This window comes from Tamandua tetradactyla, chromosome 16 (assembly GCF_023851605.1).
Source record: "Tamandua tetradactyla isolate mTamTet1 chromosome 16, mTamTet1.pri, whole genome shotgun sequence".
Classification (NCBI taxonomy): domain Eukaryota; kingdom Metazoa; phylum Chordata; class Mammalia; order Pilosa; family Myrmecophagidae; genus Tamandua; species Tamandua tetradactyla.
The window spans coordinates 40,719,762-40,741,752 of NC_135342.1; the positions used below are offsets into that span (position 1 = coordinate 40,719,762).

Below are 21,991 nucleotides of genomic sequence, written 5' to 3' on the forward strand. Positions count from 1 at the left end.
ATGATATTTTGACTATCTCCTTTGCCAACTCAGTCCATGGATTGGGAGTGTCATTCTGATTACGGGAATCAGAGTCCTTAGTGTCTCTGAGCCCAGTCAGAGTAGAAAACCATTCATAAAAACCCATTTTTAAGATTCTGTTCCTTAAGAACCACTCCTGGTACCAAGATGTATTAGTTAGGGTTCTCTAGAGAAACAGAATCAACAGGGAACACTTGCAAATATAAAATTTATGAAAGTGTCTCACGTGACCGTAGGAATGCAGAGTCCAAAATCCACAGGGCAGGCTGCGAAGCCGATGACTCCAATGGATGGCCTGGATGAACTCCACAGGAGAGGCTCACCAGCCAAAGCAGGAATGGAACCCGTCTCCTCTGAGTCCTCCTTAAAAGGCTTCCCATGATTGGATTTAGCATCACTAATTGCAGAAGACACTCCCCTTTGGCTGATTACAAATGGAATCAGCTGTGGATGTAGCTGACGTGATCATGAGCTAATCTTATGAAATGTCCTCATTGCAACAGACAGGCCAGCGCGTGCCCAATCAGATGAACAGGTACCACAACTTGGCCAAGTTGACACCTGTCCCTAACCATGACATTGGGGTACTAGAGCAATTTGTCAGTAGATTAAAAATAAATTAAAAAGACAATCTTTTGCATTACTAAAATCCTTCCAAGGCATGTGCTGGTACAACACAAACTTCTCCTGTCAAATGCAACTAGTCCAGCACCCAAACATCATGCACAACACCTTAGTGGCAGCAGTGCTCTGTACCCACTCCCACTACAGCCCTGTTCATTTGTATATGATATTTGGATCACCTGAACGAGTGTGAATAGTAAGAATAAGAAGGAGGAAACAGCATCAGTGCCTGGCTGGGAGGAGGTGAGCCAAAGTTGTGCAGGGCAAGAGAACATGTCATCGGTGCAAATCCAAGCATCACTGATGTTTGTTAATAGGAACAACTAGTGGAACCCCATGATGGGGTCTTCATTGGCCTTGAGGTAACCTACAACCATGCTGATGATGCAGCTATCTGGCACAGGCTGATGGTCCTGTGCCATGATGCTGTGCTGGATTTTCTGGAATGGAGGGCTACACAATTTCTCCACAATGGCAGCTTTCTCCTGGAACTGCTGTCCTTCCCACATAAGGCATAATGCATCAGTATAAATTGTTCCTAGTTGGGGTCTGCTGTTATCAAGTAATTGGTAGTAAAGCTGAATGAAGCTGGATCCAACCTGCTTCCAAATTAGCTTGTCTCCCATTTTGGAGCAATACCTTGCCTCACTGAGACTCTAGGGGCTGGTAAGATGGCAGGAGTGGCTGTGGTGGCAGCAACCCAGAGCTGTCTGCCTCCTTTTTCTTAAGGGAACACTTCAGGTTCTCTGTCAGGTGGCATATAAGAGAGGTGTAGGATCTTGTTGGAATGTCCATGGAGCAGATACACTTCGAGAAACAAAGAAGCCAAGTGTTAAACAACAGAAAATGTAGTAGATATTTCGACATTCAACAAACCTTATTAAAAATTATAAGCAGTTTTCTTTTATCTGCAGTATGGACAGATGAGTAAATGTGACCCCCACCATATAGCATACAAAAAAAAAAAAGGTATACCAGTTAGAAATTTAATAGAGAGATCCAGGGAAGGAGACAGTTAAGAAGAACCCTCATGGAGTTGGGACAAGCCAAAAAAACTGGACTCAACATCTACCCCTGCAAAGAGCTCAACTTTAACTGGATCAGACTGTGGAGCAATATATGATCAAGGGAATTTTGATAATAGAGCAATCAGCTAATAATTAGGACTTAAAGAAAAAAAAATTCTCAATCAAGAATATTACACCCTGCAATATTAAGTTTCAAAAATAAAGCACATACCTTGAATGGACTATATGATGTGTGACTATATCTCAAAAAAATTGCATTAAAAAAAGGACAGTGACATCACACAAGTTGGTCGAGTAGGAAGCTTAGGCAATCAGTCCTTCCATAGAAACAAATACTGAAAATAAAATTACAAGCAAATTTTAACTTGTAAGTGCCTTAAATTTCAGAGAAAGAATAAACATAAAGAGGGGAACAGTCTTAGCGTGGGCAGTAAAAGCCAAGTACTTTGAAATGAAAGAATCCTGTGGTTTATTAGTTTAGGTAGTGTCACAAGACAGAAATAATAAAAAAAATAATAATTTAAAAAGGAGTTGGGAAGAACATCTCAGGAAAAGAAAATTTCTGATTAAATGATAATTAAGGTGCTGGTTTAAAGAATTTAAGTGTACTAGTCAGAACACATAGCAAATCAACTAAAGTTGAGATTACTTTCTATTGCAGTTGTTATTGTAGATCAGGGTTGGAAAACTATCTGTGAGGGGCCAAAAAGACAGTAAATATTTTAGCCTTTGTGGGCTATAAGGTTCCTGGCACAACTCCCTAACTCTACTGTTGTAGCAAAAAGTAGGAGAGATATTATGTAAATGAATGAGTGTGGCTGTGTTTCAATAAAATTTTATTCACAAAACAGGCTGGATTTGAATTACAGACTGTAGTTTGCTGATCCCTATTCTATCCAACAGAAGAAACAGTAAGACACAGATCATAAACTTTATCTGATACTGGTTTATTCACTCTAACATAAGGTTACATACCAATGATACGTGTTACTGTATAGAAGTGTTTTCTATATACATGGGGTAAAGAAAAGGTATATAGTATCATACTTTTAATGATGCAGAGTAAGCAAATACTTTTAAATTCCTATATAAAGTGAGTAATAACCAAGAATTTCAAAATTTCAGGAGACAATTTTGTCTCATACACTGAGATATTTAAGTGCTTGAGTTGGACAGAAAAAGGCTCAGGGTTTTTCTCCTGGTTTGTAAGTGGTAGCATGAATTTGACAGAGGCACTTTTGAGAATGCAACCTATGATAAGTGGCTGTGTACTAGTACACCTCCCTGCCCTTGGAGAATGCTTATTAAGAGCATATTTATCTTAAATAAGCTGATTGATCTCTTTGTTTCTGTGCTGCTATAGCTTTTTATTCCATCTTCCCTGGCCATGTTCTTTGGGTCAATATCCTCTTTTGGAATCCTGGAAGAAGTATTACTAATGCTAGAAAAGTATTACCCTTGATACTAGAGAAGGCTCTTGAACCATACAGTTTCCTGTGGCTAGAGAAAACCAAGGAGTAGAAAAAGACATGGGCCATCATCAACATACATACTATGATTTATAGGAGCCAAAGGAGGAACACTGGATTTCACTAACAAAAGAAGCAGAAGTGGAGGGCAATAAATCAGCATATGAGTGTCATAAAGAATTGTTCTGTGTTTTATATTTGGCATATACTTCAACTCTGACTAAATACAGAATAAACATGACTATGCAATATAAATTTATGATTCTAAAATATTAAGAAAATAGCTGATTTCAAGTGTGAACTATATTTTTCTCAAAGGTAATGTTTTCTTGTTCTTGTTTATGTTTATAAACACTTACTGGTAGTTTTCCTTATTTTCACTAGTGTTAGCATATTGCCAAATTTTAGTTCAATATTGAATTATTTATATCATTTCTTAGTTCTTTAAATCATTAAATTACTGTTTTTTCTTTTTTTACTGTGAAATAACATATATACAAAAAAGCAATAAATTTCAAAGTACGTTTTTTGTATTTTTTTAAAATGTGTCTCCCTACATAAATGTATTTCTATATCTATACATATACACAGAGGCAGATATGTGATATATCTATCATAGGGAATATTGTTCACAACATTTTTTTATGTGTGTGCGTGTGCGTGGGCCAGGAATCCAACATGCATAGCAGGCAAGAATTCTACCGCTGAAATACCTGTGCACCCCTCACAGTACCTTTTAAAAGTAGTTATAGAACAGATTTCAAAGTTTGGTATGGGTTACAGTTTTACAATTTCAGGTTTTTCTTTCTAGCTGCTCTAAGACACTGGAGACTAAAAAAAAAAAATACCAATACAATGATTCAGTAGCCATACTCATTTGTTAAATTGTAACTTCTCTGTTATAATTCCTCCTTCTTCTTTGAGCTTTCTCCCAATCTTTAGGGATATACGGGTCATGCCCATTCTAATTTTTTTCATGTTGAAAAAGGAATGTCAACCATAAGGTATATGGGGATGGAAATGGTTGATGTTCTTAGAGACTGGTACCTCTGGCTTTAAGGACTTATTTGGCCTAGGAACCAGCTGAAGGTTTTAGGTTCCTGAAAAGTAAACTTCATGTGTGCAACTTTTTTAGGATCTCAGAGACCTGGGTGTTCTTTAGGGTTAACAGGAATGATGCTGGTTAGGGTTGGGCAAACCATGGCAATTAACAATATTTGATTGAAGCTTGCATAAGACTAGTTTCCAAAATAGCCTCTTGACTATATTTGAAGTCTCTTAGCCACTGATACCTTATTTTGCTATAATTTTTCCCCCTTTTGGTCAGGAAGGCATTGTCAATCCTACAGTGCCAGGGCCAGGCTCATTCCTGGATGACCTATCCCATGTAGTGGGGGAGGGTAATGATTTTTTGCAGTGTTGGGCTTAGAAAGGCCACATCTGAGCAGCAAAAGATGTTCTCTGGAAGTAACTTTTAGGCATAATTATAGGTAGGCTTAGCTTCTCCGCTACGGAAATAAGTCTCATAAGAGCAAGTTTCAAGATCAGGGGCTTGGCCTATTGACTCTGGACACCCTAGTGTCTGAGAAATTATCAGGGGTTTCCCAGTTGGGAAAATGAAAGTTTCTTATTTTCTGTCCAGTCACTCAAGGGAGTTTTAAATGATCTGTCCAACATATTCTGGGACGTATCCAGGTATTATATTAAGCTATACAGATTTACAAGCCCTCATTCCTATTCTGGGCTCCATGTGTTTGGGTTGTTTAAAGGAACTATCCAGACAGCTTGAGTTAGATTATGTGCTACAGAAAATTTAGGCTTGGGACAAAATAAACCTTTTTCCTTTGCTCTCATACAGTAGGTAAAATTCTAAAATACAGACACTATTATCCTTTACCTTTACCCTGTATTTTGATTTTCCTTAGTCCCAACCAGAATGGCTTCGTTCTTCTCTCGAACTGAAGGCTGATCTCTTTTTTGGTTTCTTTAACAGTTGCTGTATGTAACAATGCTGACTTTCAGAGCTACAGAAATGAATCTTAGGTGTCAACGCAGGTACCAAAAATTTCAATTATTTATATTTAAAAATTCCGGATAATTTCCTGTTAGAACTGTGAGAAATTTTCCTTTTGAACAAAGTTAATAAAGGACTGTTAACAGGCACATTATAGCCACAAAATGTTCATGTTCTTAATTTTCTATCTTTGAAAATGGAAGCATGATATTGCCACTATCAGTTATGATAAGAAAGGAAAATACATAGACTTGAAGAGAGAATGGCATTTTGAGAAAATGTTAAAAAATTAATCAGTTGCAATACTTGTTGAAATAATGCCTGTTATCCTTTTACAAATGGAGATGTAATACAGTACCAGATAATTCATGTAACCAAAATAAATTCAAAGAGAAAGTTCTTAAATAGAACAGGAAAAAGCCTGATAATTTTCTGATTGAAAGGATGGGAAAAAAAGCATCAAAAGCCATCTTTGTTTTGTTATATACATTAAAAATGTGCTTCTAGTAACAATGGAAACTTTTGTGTCTCATCATGAGATATCTTTGGGAATATAAATAAGGGATGTTTTACTTTTATATCAAGGCTTTGCAGAATACATTTCTCTTACAAATAGTCTGTATTTTGCAAGTGTTTAAACTAGACAATGAATGTACTTTTGTGGTGGGAGATGATATGGTAGATTTATCAATGGAGCCTTGTTAAAAAACAAACTAAATTTTAAGGAAATCACATTTATTTATACATGAAATATTTATTGTCTAAATGTCAGTCTAGGGAGTAAAGACAGAAAAACCAAGTATACTTTCTCCTCTAAAATGAGTTAACACTAATAACTTAACAACTACAAAATAAAATTGAAAAGTGCTAGACTAACCAAACACAGGCAACCAAGAAACAAAAGATGGTGTACCCAATTCTCTATTAAGGGGAGTCAGGGATGCTTCTCAAAGGATATACTGCCTGACAGCCAACCTGATAGTTATACCTAGTAATCCAGAAGGTGGAGAAGAAGAGCTGCAGGAGAGAGGAATACTGTATAAGGACCTCAAGGTGAAGGAGTATGGCAAAACACAGTAATTCAGTGTGGCTGACATATGGAGTTGGGCAGAGTTTAAGGAATTGGAAAGGATGAGGGTGAAGAGGTAAATAAAGGCGCTATCTCACTAAGAATGACTTGGACTATTTTTTAAGGGCAGAGGGAAGCCAATGAAGGTTTATGTTTTTGAAAGTTTTGTGGTAGCTTTTTGAAGGATGGCCCAGATAATTTTAACAGTCCAGGCAAAATATAATAGCGGCCTGAACTAAAGTAATAAGATAAGGAGAAGGGTCAGTTAGGGAGAGAATACTCTTCTAGTAGATTTTGGGGCAATGGAAAAGAAAACGTAACTGATAGGGAACATGGGAAGAGGAGTGTTTTTGTGTGTGTGTGTGTGCAGAAACACTAACATTTCAGTTTTAGAGGTACCTAGAAGACATTCAGATATAAAGGTCTTCAAGACAGATGGTTGGAAAAAAATATGTGGCAATAATAGAGCTATGAGAGAGCTTGGGATCATCTAGTGGAGTCAAAAAAACCCTGGAGAGAGAAGCGGCAATATTTAAAGGATGGGTAGAAATAAAGTCCGTAAAGAGACCTTGGAAGAATGGTTAGAGAGATAGAAGTTACAAACAGGAGGGTAGAGTGTAGAGAAATACAAGGAAAGGGAAATGATCCTAGAAAATGTGGTCAGTAACATCAATGAAGTTTCAATGGCATGAGGTCAAAAGCTACTTACAACAGTGGGTTAAGGAATATGGAGGTGAGGAATTGGAGAGCTCCAACTGCAACTCAATAAGTTTGGCCCTGAAAAGAAAACAGTTAGAGGAGAGGTGGGGTTGAGGAAAGTATATATATATATGTATTTATAATAAGAGTGATTTAGACACCCTTAAATGCTGAAGGGAAGGTGCTGATAGGTTGAGACTGAATATAAGGCAAGAAAGAATAAGCAATAGAACATGATCCCTGAGAAGACAGAGTTGGGAGGTATGTGGGCCTCAAGCACAATTGATGTACTGACTTTGTGTGTGTGTGCGTGTGTGTGTGTATGAAAAGTAAAAGTAAAAGGGATGGATGTGAATACAGGAATTATGTTTAGCGGAACAACTTTCAAATGACCCGTGTGTTAAGCATAAGGCTAGGTTTTAATAAATACTGATGAGCAAAACATATTGTCTCTGTCTCCATGGAGCTCTTTTCAAAGCAATTTGCACAAACTCTTTTGTATATAGAATGAAGGACTACGTTTCAAATTTTTTTGCTGTTCACGGGGAAAAGTACTTAATTACCTGCTTCTAGACTCCTAATCTATGAGGTGGGAAGTCATCAGTCCTTGGCCGAAAACAGTATCAAATGACAGAGAAAGAAGCTACCACTAACACAGAGGAAGGCCAACATATATCATAACTTATACTGAGAATAAATGATTATACTGAGAAAAAAGATTAAATACTAGTCTGGTATTAAAAAAATCAATAAACAGAAATAAAGTTTTTCTTTTGATTGTCAGATATTTAAGGTAGCTTTCACTAAAAATATCAGTTATCTTACCTTATCCATGTTTCACAAACTTTTGATATATTTTAAAAAACTTATTTACATAAGAAAACACCATGCAGAAGTCAAGAAGACCCCTAGTCCGATACTAAAGGCAATGGAACACTATCATCTTAAATATTTAAGACTGTCTCTACCAATATAGGGATATTACAGAGACAGGGGGATAAACATCAACATCCATAAATAGCAGTAACATTTTTGAGTGCTTATTGCATATTAGGGTCTCTACTATTACTTATCTATGTTAATTCCTCTAACCTTTATAAAAACTTTATGAGCTAGGCGGCAGGCAGAATAATGTCCTTCCAAATACTTCCAAGTCCTAATTCTCAGAACCTGTGAATGTTACCTAATATAGCAAAAGGAACTTTGCAGTTATGATTAAGGATTCTGAGATGAGGGGATTATACTGAAATTATCTGGTGGCCCAATGCAATCATAACGATTTCTGTTAAGTGAGACAGGAAGGCAGGTCAGGATCAGAGAGATATTTGAAGATGTTATGATGCTGTCTTATTTGAAGATGGAGGAAGGGACCATGAGCCAAAGAATGTAGGTGGCCTCTGGTAGCTTGAAATCAAGTAAATATTCTCTTCAAGGACTCCAGAAGGAACAGAGCCCTGCCACCACCCTGACTTTAGCCCAGTGAAATACATTCAGCCTATGATATCCAGAACTGTAAATGAATACATCTGTATTGTTTTAAGCAAAAAGTTTGTGGTAATTTGTTATAGCAGCAACAGGAAACTAAAATAGGTAGGCACTACTAGTTTTCCCATTTTAGATGTGGATAACAAGGCTTAAAGAGGTTAACTTTCCCAAAGTTACTACAGATAGTTGAAGAAATTCCCATCTTATGTCTTATTTTTTCTTTGAAGTAGGAGGTGAGATCACCTAGTAGGAAGAGAGAATATAAAATAGTTCTTATGAAGAAAAAATGATTTGGGATCCCTACAGACTATGATATAATGATGAATGCTCATTTGAGGCTGAAGACCATGAATTAGTGCTGGTGTCAATATGCAGAGTTGTGTATTTTTCTTCACAAATGCCCAGAGGCCTAGGTATAGGAGTGAATAAGAGAGAAACCTGGACTGACCCGGTGTGGAACTTTGCCAGGTAGCTGTAGCAGAAAGGCAATGATTTATGTGAGTTAAAGACAGTTGTGGAAGTGATGGTTGATGGTATGGTAGCTAAATAAGGAGGGAAGGAGATAAAGACAAGAGTGAGTTGACCCAGGTCAAAGGACTAAAGATCTTACAGAGTGAGAGCACTAGAAAGATAAGATATGCTCAGAGAGCTGGAAAGATGAAATTGAGATTTTAGAAGCAGACCAGTTCTGGGCAATAAAGCCCAGACTAGGGTATGGCCATGTGAGCAAGTAACTAAAGTTATGTAAGAATTAAAGACTCTAATGTCTTCAAAATAGACTTAAAGGAATCTTGGGATTAGCTGTTGAGTTGAATAATTCTTTTCTTTCTCCATATACCAGATATCTAGCCTGCATCAGTTGGGAACGGCAACCAGCAGAAAAGCTATTCAACTATATCATATGGTATGTACATTTCTCCTCTTCATCTTACACTATGTCGTATCTACTATGATAATACTTTCTACTAAGATCAAGTGGATCTCATGTCAAAGAAATATGAAGAAAGGCCACTTTCTCCAAGAAGTAAGTAATTTCACAAATGAGCATACATTTGACACATAGCATACTAAGGAAGTACACTATACATTTATTTCTTTTAAGTTGTCATAGTATTGTAATCTATAATATTAGTGGGAAAGGAAAATGATATATATAAAGGACAGCTCAACAGGACTGACCTTCAAAGAACGCCATAAACAGATGAATGGGAGGCAGATATATCACTGGCAGAAAAGCATAAGCTGAGAGTATCTCTCTTTGTTGGCCTTTACTTATGAGGCTTTCTAAATGATTCTATTCTCCACAGGATAAAAGTGGCTTATAATGCATTCGACTTTAAAAAAAAAGTGGCTTATATTTGAAGCTAAGGAGAAATCATTATTGGTCTTAGAAGTACAGCCTACTTTAATCATATAGCCTTTCCTATTAAAGTTTATGCTGAAATTTGTGAGTAAAATGAGTAGATTCAATTTTAACTTTTTAAATTCTTTGCTGGATGATGTAATGAAAGAGCCATAGAGGGGTTATATGGATAACAAGAGTGAAAGAGCAACAAGGGGTCTGAATTTTTCACAAGCAGGGCAGACAGTAGCTAAATAATCAAGTTAATATTTAGCCTCTGATTAATCACATCTACATTTTTATAATGATATAAAGGCATAAGAGTTTAGCTAGGCAGTCATCTGCATGCTGTCCTGGATGTGTCATTTGGAATATTCCTTCATTACTGAGGCACTTATTCCCTGAAGTGCCCCAAATATCAGGTCCTGACAACTCAGAGATGGGTTCTTCCCGGAAATTGCTCTCAGCCAAAGGGAGCTACTTACACCAAGTTATAAATCCCTTCAGAGGAGTGCTTATATGCAGTCTGATTGATGCAAGAGTACAGAGGCCCAGGAGAACTGGATCACAAAGTGGCCAAGGGGAGTTCGCGCACTCTGGCTCACCCTTAAGTCCAAAGCACTCCTTTTTACCAGTACTTGGATTCAAAGTTTGTGTCTGAATAATCTTCTCCACCAGATATTGAGGGTTGGTGCCATGGATGCACTGTGTATCCTTCACTATACAGTCAACATTTTAGAAGATCATCTGCTCTATTTCCATCGGGTCCTTCAATGTGTCACATCTGGGTTTAAAAAACCTCAAGAGGGATGAAGAAAAAGGGGAGGAAGTCTAACAGCGCGGATAACCAACCTGATGCCAGAAACACTGCCTGAATCAATTATGGCCACAGCATGTTGGCGTACCGAGGCTCCTGCTTTGGCTCATGCGTGAGGCTTGGCTGTGAGCCTTATGACTGTAAAAGGAGTCCAGCTAGGGCAAATTAGAGTTGCCACAGTCCCTCGAGGTCCTGAAATGGAGGTGGTGGTCAGTGGAGGCATTGTGCCCAGCCAGAGGAAGTGCTGGGCGCCAGCATTTTCTGGCTGATTTTATCGTGGAAAGGCGAAAAGTTCCAAGTTTATTCTGACAGTTCCCTGTCAGATCATCCATCGACCATATATAGAAGCTATTCACAATACTCATATCTAGGACCTGTCAGCTATAAGGAACAATGCCTTCAGACTGCCAGAGTAATACAGGAACGATGGCATCTTACCCCACCAGGCTGAAGACCAGACTGACTTATTTATGGGTTGGCAGGCCACTGTTGGATTGAAAACTGCACTACGAAACCTAGAAAGAAATGTGTGTGAAAATAGAAGGTTGTTCGACTGAGATTCACATCCAGTTAGACAGTTTGTATGACTGGAGGGGAAGAGGATAAAAATCCATACGTTGTTAAACTGGATGAATTGTTTGAAGATGACGCTGAACCTAATTTCAAGAAACGTGCTCAAGTACATTGGTTGTCCGATTCTGTTAAGTCCCTGTGGGTAAACAGCACTTGTTGGACCAGAAACATGCTGCACAGGAGATATTCTAGTATGATTAACCTGCCTGTGATGGCAACATTAGTGCCAAGACCATCATAGGCCTTGTGCAAGTAGTAACTTTAGCCCCAGATGAAGTGATAACCTGTGAATCTGAAAAATGAGAAGATACTGTTTGTGAAACTATCATGGAATGAAAAGAAGTTGAGATCAATGTCCCCAGAACTATTTGCAGAATTGGGTATGCTACAAGAAGGCAGCCCCAGGTGCCAGAAGGCCATGAGAGACAAGATTAAGTGCACAAAAAGCCCTTCTCAGACCACAGCAGAGCAAGTGTTTAAAAGGATTGAATTAAGGCATTCCATCTCCAAATAGTGTCAAACTTCTACTCATCCTGTCACCCCATGAGCAAGGAAGAGGATAGAGCTCAGCAGCTTCCTTAGGATACCAAACATTAGGATTTCCCAGCAGACTTCATGTGCCTCTTTGGATTCTCCAGAAAGAAAGAAATGAAAAGTGACCTCAGAGATCACCTCTCCTTCTGAAAGTTCTCAGTGTGATGGACTTCAGATCCTGTTTCTCTGAAAACCCAAGAGAAAACTGGAGAGATTCAACTCTTCTTGTACCCAGGATAACACCCAGTCTTCACCTGAAAGTCACATGATCTTAAGAACCTGAGTCTCAGCTTTGAAAGCTACAATGTTAGTGGAGAGAAAAGTTACCCCTATCCGGGGGATACAAGCCTCAGTGGGATCTTCTGTGGTCCTGATACTAAAAGATATTAAAAAGAGGGAGGCAAACGAACCAAAAATACAGAATATAAGCTACAACTACTCCCCATCATATCTGCAGAAACAGCTTTCTCTTGACTTTGAATCAGATTAGGCAGCAACTTTGGTTTTGCAGTAACAGTAAAAGTGGCAAAGAAGATAAAGAATTTCTGTCAGCAGCAGAGATTTTAGATTCGAGCAATGAGGAGGAAGAGGCCTCCACATGACCCATTCCAAGGAGTATAGCCAGCAGCATGTCCAGAACCAACACTCGCCCATGAAGTCACATTTACAGACCTATCCTAAGACAACAAAGAAAACTCTGAAGCCTCGAACCCTATGGCAAGCCACTCCCCAGATCCACAGCAGAAACTTGGCTATCCAGGAGCCAGCCAGTGTGCTGAAAGAGACTCGGCTAAGGCTGCATGTTTCTGCCACACCTGACTCTCTGTCCTGTTGGGAACAGGAATTCTAAGACATCCACACCTTTGTGAAAAGCAAACTCCGTGATTATACCGGAGGGTGCATATACATTGCTGGGGTCCCTGGGACAGGGAAGACTGCCACTGTGCATAAGATGATACACTGCCTGCAGCAAGCAGCCCAAGCAAATAATGTGCCTCTTTTTTGCTGACAGAGCCCCATCAAGCCTATGCACAAATCTTGTAGAAGGTGAGAGGCCAAAAGGCATCAGCTAACCATGTGGCAGAACTACTGGCAAAGCGATTCTATAACCAAGGATCCTCTCAGGAAATCACTGTGCTGCTTGTGGATGAGCTTGACTTTCTGTGGATTCAGAAACAAGACGTAAATGTACAACCTCTTTGACTGGCTCACTCACAAAGAGGCCCATTTTGTGGTCCTAACCACCACCAATTATGATGGACCTGACAGAATGAATCATGATGAATTGAGTGTCAAGCCGACTGGGTCTCACTAGGATGTCCTTCCAATTGGTAGCCAACTGCAGCATAACCTACTGTCTCGGCTCAAACATTTAAAGGCCTCTGAGGATGACACCATCCAGCTGGTAGCTAGGAAGGTGGGAGCTCTCTCTGGAGATGCACGATACTGCCTGGACACTTGTAGGCAAGGCACAGAGTTCTCCGATAAAAAAGCCTGACTCCTCTGGCCTGGTTACTATAGCCCACGCAATGGAAGGTGTGGATGAGATGCTTTCATTGTAATACATCACTGTTGTAAAAATTCCTCAGTTCTGGAACAGGGCTTCCTGAGAGACATCCTTGCAGAGTTCCACTGATCAGGACTGCAGGAAGCAACACTTCAATAGGTATACAATCAGCACATGGCTCTGTGCAGAATGGAGGGACTGCTGTACCCTACCATGTCAGAGACAATGGTTGTATGCTCACATCTGGCTCCTGCTGCCTCCTCCTCATGCAGCCCAGCAGGAATGACTTGCTTCTTCATGTGTGGCTCAACATACTGTTTGCACTAAAAGAAGAGTGAGGGACTTTCACAAGGACTGTGAAAGGACTGTGATCTCTTGTAAAGAACCTAATTTCTTTTATCTAAGCACATGGATTTATTGTAACAAAGTATACTGAATGGAAAAGGCTATTTTATATATTTCGAATTTTCCAGTAAATAATTTTGTTCGAGTATTTGGGAAGTTTACAGCTATTTCAGAATTCAGATTATAAAACCAAACTGTCCTTCCCAAAACAGACCCTCTCTCTGACTTCCATCTCTGTTACTTGCCCTGCCTTTTATTTAATGGTAACATACCATGTACAGAAATTTAGGCACAAAAGATATTTGTATTTATATAAATACTTGTACTTATATAAAATAGCTCTGGGAGAACATATAAAAATTGATTACATTGGTTGTCTCTGAGAAAGAAAACTGTATGGCTATGGTCAAGGGTTAGAAATAAGACTTATGGTACAGAAAATATAAGGTATGAATTACTCTAATAAAGAGATGTAATTAATCTCTAAATTAAAATAAATTCCAATTATAAAAAGAGTAAAAAGGCCTAGGACTTTTGCTTAAATTTGGGTAATCTTTCGGGGCCATTCTAGCTTCAGAGCTTCCCATGCATCACAGACAAATTTTCCCTCTGCCAAATCTGCTTGCCTCATTACTTGAGAAGTGTTCTCACATAGACTCTCCAATAAATCTGAATGCAAATCTTTAGCTTAGGGTCTGTTTCCTAAGGAACCCAACCTAAGACACACATCTTAAATAAGGGAAGTTGCCCAATTATTAAAAAATGTTGGTAACATAGTGCTTTAATTGCATAGCAATAATTCAAGACTATAATTAGAATACTCAGCTTTGTGTTCTAGTTTGACTACTTATTAGCTATGTGACTTTGGAAAAGTTATTCAACTTATACGAGCTTCAGTTTCCTCAGCTTTAAATGGCGGATAATTTCTTAGGAAACAAGGATTATGATGATGAACCAAGCAGAGATATATACACACATACACACACACACACGTCCAAGCAATGATTCACACACAAAGAAACACAAATGTAATATTCTTAATGCAATTTACATGAACTTGCTACTTCAAAGTCTAAATGTAATTGTTTTTGTATTTTATTATTTCACTGAAACATTCCATTAAACAAGTCCCTATTAAGATCACATACAAAAAACCCAAAAAACATTTATTAATTGCCTACCATATACGCCTTCACCCTGTGCTATGTACCAGCTACACAGAGATGACATGGTTCTTTTCCTTAAGGGACTACAATATAGGGTGGAGAGGCCTCTAATCTAAGCAATTAAGTGTAATCAAATACTTATGCCAAAATAACAGTAGAATGCCTAGAAATAATAGGACGGATGGTCATTCTCTCAAGGGTATCATAAAAGGTTTCATAAGGAGGTGAACTTTCAGGTGATATTTTTTCACAAAGATACTCTATTTCCAGCAAAGTCTTCTTCAGCACTTCCAAAAAGCAATAACAATTTGACTGTGACCTACGATAAGTATTTTGTTTATTTATCATGCAAAGAATTTTCACAGAAATACTTACAACTGAAAGTTGTTTACTTACTGTTATTTTACGAGGACAGTCATTAGAACAGAGACCACTAAGAACTGTGGAAAAATAAAGAACAATCTATTATTCTTGTTATATTGTAAGGCTATATTTAAAGTGAACTCTAATTTATCCTGTATAAAATCTATTAATATGCTGCATTGATTCATGAACACAAACAGAAGTCAATTCCAGTACTTTAGAGCTAAGCTAATTTTCCATTGTTCACTTTTTCCTAATATTTCAGAAGCCTTTTTATTAAGCTGCAAGAGGCTGCAATTTTGGAAAATATGAAGATGAAATAACTGTAGTTATATCAGACCACAGCTACTGTTGGTTCTATTTTTTAGTTGGTTAGCTTAATTGCAAGTGAGATTTAGAATATGACAAAGAGGTGCCAAATGTAAATAAATGAAAACATATACTGAGAATAACAAATAGAACATTTAGTATTTTATTTCTTTAATTAGATGTTGTTCATTTAACTAATCAAATTTTCTAGGTCAAAGATTCTGGACACTCTTGATAACTATATGCAGAACATGATTATAAAATAATTGATGAGTACATATGAAAGTCTTTAACACACATACAAAAATAAATTAATCATATATTTATTCTACAATCACCATCAAAAAAGAAAAGGTTAGATTATCCGAAAACTTTATATAAATAACATGAATTTTAAAATATATTACTACCACTTCTAGTGATGTGATACCTCTATAAGGAAGTAGACATTCAGTGCTATCAGTTAAATATTCTAGATGTTATAATTAAAGTTGGCGACAATTCTGCTCAGTAAGCAATCTTTCAACAACAATTATGAATATTTGTTAATGGATTCAAATATATCCATACGAAAATGTTTCCTTATATTTGTTTATATAGTATAAACATTAAGTGACAAGCATCCTAATAGCAATATTATGCTTAGGTAGGATAAATAAAGTATAAAGACATGATATCAGCATGACATATTTCATTACAAAAGAAGATACCTGTTCATATTCTATAGGACTTTTACATTAAATACAATTTGAGGCAATTGTGAAAAAAAGATGTTTTACTCTTGCAAAACAGTTTTTGATCTTTAAATTTACTACTACAGCATAGGAACTGGTTTTTAAAAAGCAACTATTGAATGAAAGAATGATCTCAGGGAACAACTGTACATTCATACAAGAAAAAAAAAAAGAACGTTGACCTAGATGTACAAATGGCCAATATGCATATGAAAAGATGCTCAACCTCAATAGCCATTAGGGAAATGCAAATCAAAACCACAATGAAACACTATTTCACACCCACTAGGATGGCTATTATCAAAAAGTCAGATAAGATCAAGTGTTCGGGAGAATGTGGAGAAACTGGAACCATCATACATTGCTGGTGGGAATGAAAAATGGTGCAGTTGCTTTGGAAAGCAGGTTAGCAATTCCTTAAAATGTTAAACATACAGTTACCATTTGACCAGGCAATTCCACTCCTAAGTATATGACCAAAATAAATGAAAATAAATGCCCACACAAAAACTTGTACTGAAGGTTCAGAGCAGTATTGTTCCTAATAGCCCATGGTGGAAACCACCCAAATGTCCATCAACAGAGGAAGAGATTAAAAAAATTTTGTGTAACTACACAATGGAATATTAGTAGGCAATTAAAAGGAATGAAGTACTAATACAAGCTACGGCTTCATTTTTGCTAAGTGAAAGAAGTCAGCCACAAAGGCCACATATTATATGATTTCATTTATGTGAAATATCTGGAATAGGCAAATCTATGAAGATAGAAAATAGGTTAGTAGCTGCCTGGGGTTGAGGATAATAGCTAAGGGTTTCTTTCTGGGGTGATGAAAATGTTCTAAAATTGTGATTGTTGGGCAACTCTGTGAATATACTAAAAATCACTTAACTGTACACCTTAAATAGGTATATGAATATATCTCAGTAAGGTTACAAAAAAAGCACACCATTAAATATTAAAAGACTAATGACAGATGGGGTGAATGCTTTGGTAAAACATACTACAAAGTAACACTATCTCTAATATATAAAGAGCTTCCAATATATAATAAGCTAATATATAAAGAGCTTAGAAAAAGATAACCCAATAGAAAACAAAGGATTGCCAGAAGTAATATCTAGTAGAGAAAATGAAAACGATCAAAAACATGAAAAGACACTATACTCAATAGAAAGGCAGAAATTAAAAAGAATGTTAAACTGTCTGTAGAAAAAAAATAAAATCAAAGACAAATGAAACTACAAAAAACACTTGCAACATATATCACAAAAGGTTAACTTCTCTAATATACACTATAGCATTTTCACAAATCAATAAGAAAATGAGAAAGGACAAGAACTGTTCATAGAAGTAAAAATGCAAATGATTCAAACATGAAAACATGCTCAACTTTACTCACTATAAGAAAAGGGCAGAATAAAAACAAGACAATATTATCATCCACCTGACTGGCAAAGATCAAAGTAAGTGAAGGTGTTAGAAGCACATGTTCTCACTTACAGTAGGCGAAAGTATAAACTGATAAAATTTGTATGAAAGGATATCTTTTAAAATAGTTTCTTGTCTATAAAATTAAAAGAGTAATAATAAACTATTGGAAACTACCTAAATATCCACCAATGGGGGAAAGGCCAAATCAACTGTGGAACAAGTATAATATATTTTAGAATGATATGGAGCTATTAAAAGAATGAGGGAGACCTGTAAGTGCTGACTTGAATGGGTATTTATATTCTCTTTTTAAGGTAAGAGTCTATAAACAAACATGTTTTGGACGAATCTCTCAGATATAATTTTGAGTATAAGAAGCCAAGCACAAAGAATACATAACCATATGATTCCATTTACATGATGTTCAGAAAACAGGCAAAACTAATCTATGGTGACAGAAGTCAGAAGAGTGGCTAGATATTTGCAGGGGGTAATGACTAGATGGGACGATATGAGAGAACCTTCTGGGGCACTGGAAATATTTCTTCTTCATCTGGTTGTGCTTACAAGAGGAATATACATATGTAAAAATTCACCAAACCATACACTTTTATTTCCTTTGTATACCCATTGCTACAACTTTTCTTCTACTGCATTGCAACTTCACACCTAGATGACAGTATTCTAAGCTAGGTCACTGTCTCTGGCCTTTCAATTATGAGCATATCTTTTTCTTCTGAACATTGCTGCAAAATTCATCTTCTTAATCCACATATTTTATCACAGACTCTCTTTGATGAAGAATTAAAAAAAGTATTTGGGGCCACGGTGGCCCGGAGACCTGGTTTGATTCCGGGTGCCTGACCATGTAAAAAAAAAGAAGAAGAAGAAAAAAAAAAGCAAGAGAAAGTGCATCAAAAATTGGGCAGGCAATGGTGGCACAGCAGCAGAGTTGTCATCTGCCATACTGGAGACACAGGTTTGATTCCTGGTGCCTGCCCGTGACAAAAAAAAAAAAAGTATTCGGTCTGACAAAATCTTCTCTTTGTGATAGATGCTTATTCATAACTGATACTAGCAATATTCTCTCTTTATTTATATTCAAGACCGTGCAAGAAGTGAATTAGTCTCTACTTACTATCTGCTCATTTTGTCTACAGTGATCATGGCCTCCCTTCTGGAATGTTTATACCACTACCTATTTTGGTCATTCCCAATTTTACCCATCTTTGAGGATCTAGGTTCTCACCTCATCTTCACAAAGCCTTCTTTGACCTTAATAATCATTTAGGGCAAATAATTCTTTACAAGATTCTACTATAAAGTACTTTTCACCATTTTTAGCTATTTTAGAGGCATGTATCTTCCTCTTCAAAGTATACAGATTCCTATTGATAGTTATAATGCTTGCTCAGCAAACAGATCTTCACTGATAAAACTGTGTAGTAGTCTAAAGGCAAGAAAATGTGCAGTGTGGGAGAACACACTGGGCTGTAGTGACTGGAAGTGATAATTCAAAACCCCATCTATGAGTGTACACACACATACACACACACACTTGGTATCAGCTTTACTGAGATATAATTCACATGCCTTAGTGTGCATTCAACTCACTTAAGAGTAATTCACTTAAGAGTACAAGTCAATGTTTTTTTTAACATATTCACAGAATTGTGCAACCATTAGCATAGTCAATTTTATCACATTTTCATCACCCTCTATACCCATCAGCTATCATATCTTAGGTTCCCCATCAGTCTGAAACCCTCAGAAACCACTAATTTAGTGTCTCAATATATATAGTTCTTGAATTTTTGAGTACATGTATATTGTAGAAAAATTTAAGAATATAGAAGTAAAAAGAAAATAAAAATCACTTGAAAAACAACTATCCTGGATTATTACCATTTTGTGGCACGGTATCACACAAGTTATAATATTTTTTTCATAAATGAAACCATACTATACACTATCTTGTAACTGGCTTTTTGGATTGAACTTAAACTTTTCCCACATCAATATATACAAATCTACTACATAGTTCTGTGGTATTGCATTGAACAGATGGATAGATATGAATATATAAACGTGTACACATAGGTGCATACATATGCATAAATACATATACAATATGAATCTCATTATTAGGATATTTAGGTTCTTCTCTATCCCTTAACTCTTGTTTTTTTCCTCCTCTTAAAAAAACCATTGTGGTGGTGGGCCATGGTGGCTCAGCAGGCAGAGTTCTTGCCTGCCATGCCAGAGACCCGGGTTCATTTGGCAGTGCCTGCCTATGTGAAAAAACAAAACAAAAACAAACAAAACAACTTTGTGAAGATCAACTTTATAGACTCAGAGCATGTATACACAAATTTTTGGCACATACCTGATTATTTACTTGAATTAAATTCACAGAAATAGAATATTTAGGTTCAATTTTAAAGCTTTTGATGTATCAAGTGAAATTCTTCTCCAGAAAGGTTAGCAAGCATTCTTTCAGCAAATATTCTTTGATTTTCTGGTAAGTACCAAGCTCTGAATATGAATTTTCTTTCACATATGCTCTTCCTTAATCCTCATAGCAAAACAGTGGAATAAGTAAAATCATTTTTTTTTTCCCAGGATGGAACTTAAGGTTGTGTCAAAAACTACTCAAGGTCACATAGTGAATGGAATTCTTTTGTAAAACTATACGGCTGCTGCTTTCAACAAGAAAACAACTAATTCAAAGAATACATTATCTTAGTCCTATGGGAGACAGAAAATCTATTAACTATTGGATTATTTTATTTTCTGTATAAAATAAAATATCTGTATTTTGTTTAACATAGTCAAGAACTATTTACTCAAAATTACACAGTAGCCTCTTTGTGTATATAGCAAGCTAAACTGTTTTCCTGAATCTGTTTTTTTTTTAAGATGACTTCTATGAAATTTGAAATTTTATACTATGGTAAAACGTTAAGATTTAAATGTTACTGTAACTTCTCTACATCTTAGAGCTTTTTCCCTTAAGGAGTATTGTATAACAAAGTCAAACTAGTTATAAAATGTGAAAAAAAAAAAGATACATTAATATAACGCACATATTTCCTTTGTTTTTGAAACCATAGATTCAAGGAGAAACAATAAGCATCTTTGAGCTTACCATGCTGATTGATAATATTGTTTAATTGAGTCAAAACTTCAAAACATGCTTTTATAAAGGTTAACCTATTCTCAACCTAGTATTATTATTTTACCCTCAAAACAATCTGACCTTTTCCCAGTGACATCCACATGGCTATTGCAGCAGGGGAGGCAAACTTAGCATGGATTCTGGATTCTACTAGCTATATATGTTTGAAGTAGGGCAGAATGGAATGACTGGTTTACCCACTTTCAGTAATTAAACTGCTTTTGTAAGAAATACAATAGAAGTAAGAGTAAAATCCCACTTTTTGTTTTGGCCTTATCACTGAATCTCTCTGTGACCCACCCTGTAGTTTTTCCATCAGAAAAAAGGAACACATCCACTCCCACATATACTTCCACTGTTGAATTAATAAGAAATTGTCTGAAAAGCTTTAGGTTTCTTGAAGTTTACAACCATATAAGGGAAATTTTTATTCTCAATTTCTTTTAAATTTCAATATATAAATTCAACATGATCATCAGGATTACAGGTTAAGTTATAGTTTACAAAAGCAGGTAAGAATTAAATTAAATGCTACTAGAAAGATATAATACTACACAAGGTTTATATATGTGCGAACTCATCTTCTGTTATTAATAGTTAGGTTTTTTTCTTATATAGTTTCTGTTTGTGTCAGATTGATTTCACTAAGTCTATATGTTATGAGTGTTGATCCAGAGTAAATCCCAACGTGATATGAAACCAATATGGGCTCAAAATCATAATAAGCTTAGCTCCTTCAGGCATACTATTTGTACGGTACAGGATGTCCATCAACTAAGGCAGTCAATGCAAAGTGTGGACGTGAGCAATCACTCCACTGCTCTACGCTTTAAAAAAAAAATCTTTAAAATAATATAGTTGGATTAAATAATTTATATGGTTTTAATCAAAGGTCCAAATTCTAGGACTTTGAACTAGGACCCATTAACAACTCTGCCCTAATGCAGAGGGAAGAATTCTAGGTTTATATGGCCCATTGTATAAGTTTGCTCAGATAGGACAAAATTAGCTAGAGCTTTGAATAGGCAAGTTGTGGATGAATGAATGAATGAGAGCAGATCATATATGATCAGAAATGCAGAGCAGACTAGGAGTACAGCCTGTTGTTCTATGAGCTAATTTTCTGCTTTGTCTTTCTTCTTATGAGAACGAGTAATATTATACTATTTCAAAAAATTGTACATTCTTATAATATTTTACTTAAATATTAGCATATATAGGATAATATAATATGATATAATCCATGTAATACCTTTGGTAGAGGGCCTGGCATAGGATAA

At 36.5% G+C, this 21,991-nt stretch overlaps 1 protein-coding gene and 2 pseudogenes across 3 annotated transcripts in view; 1 reads left to right on the top strand and 2 right to left on the bottom strand.

Moving 5' to 3' along the window:
• Positions 1 to 20,149, top strand: part of LOC143659412 (origin recognition complex subunit 1 pseudogene) — a 117,656-nt pseudogene extending 97,507 nt beyond the window's left edge. The window contains exons 3-5 of the transcript XR_013163525.1: positions 5,136 to 5,197; positions 9,251 to 9,313; positions 10,430 to 20,149. The product of XR_013163525.1 is annotated as an origin recognition complex subunit 1 pseudogene (transcript). The remainder of the gene's footprint in view (positions 1 to 5,135; positions 5,198 to 9,250; positions 9,314 to 10,429) is intronic.
• The window catches only part of ITFG1 (integrin alpha FG-GAP repeat containing 1), a 343,198-nt gene that overhangs the window by 73,421 nt on the left and 247,786 nt on the right, over positions 1 to 21,991 (bottom strand). For both annotated transcript variants that reach the window (XM_077132340.1, XM_077132339.1), the window contains one exon: positions 15,090 to 15,133. In XM_077132340.1, the coding sequence (XP_076988455.1) occupies positions 15,090 to 15,133 (44 nt within the window). The remainder of the gene's footprint in view (positions 1 to 15,089; positions 15,134 to 21,991) is intronic.
• LOC143659974 (nuclear transport factor 2 pseudogene) lies at positions 821 to 1,873 on the bottom strand (annotated as a pseudogene).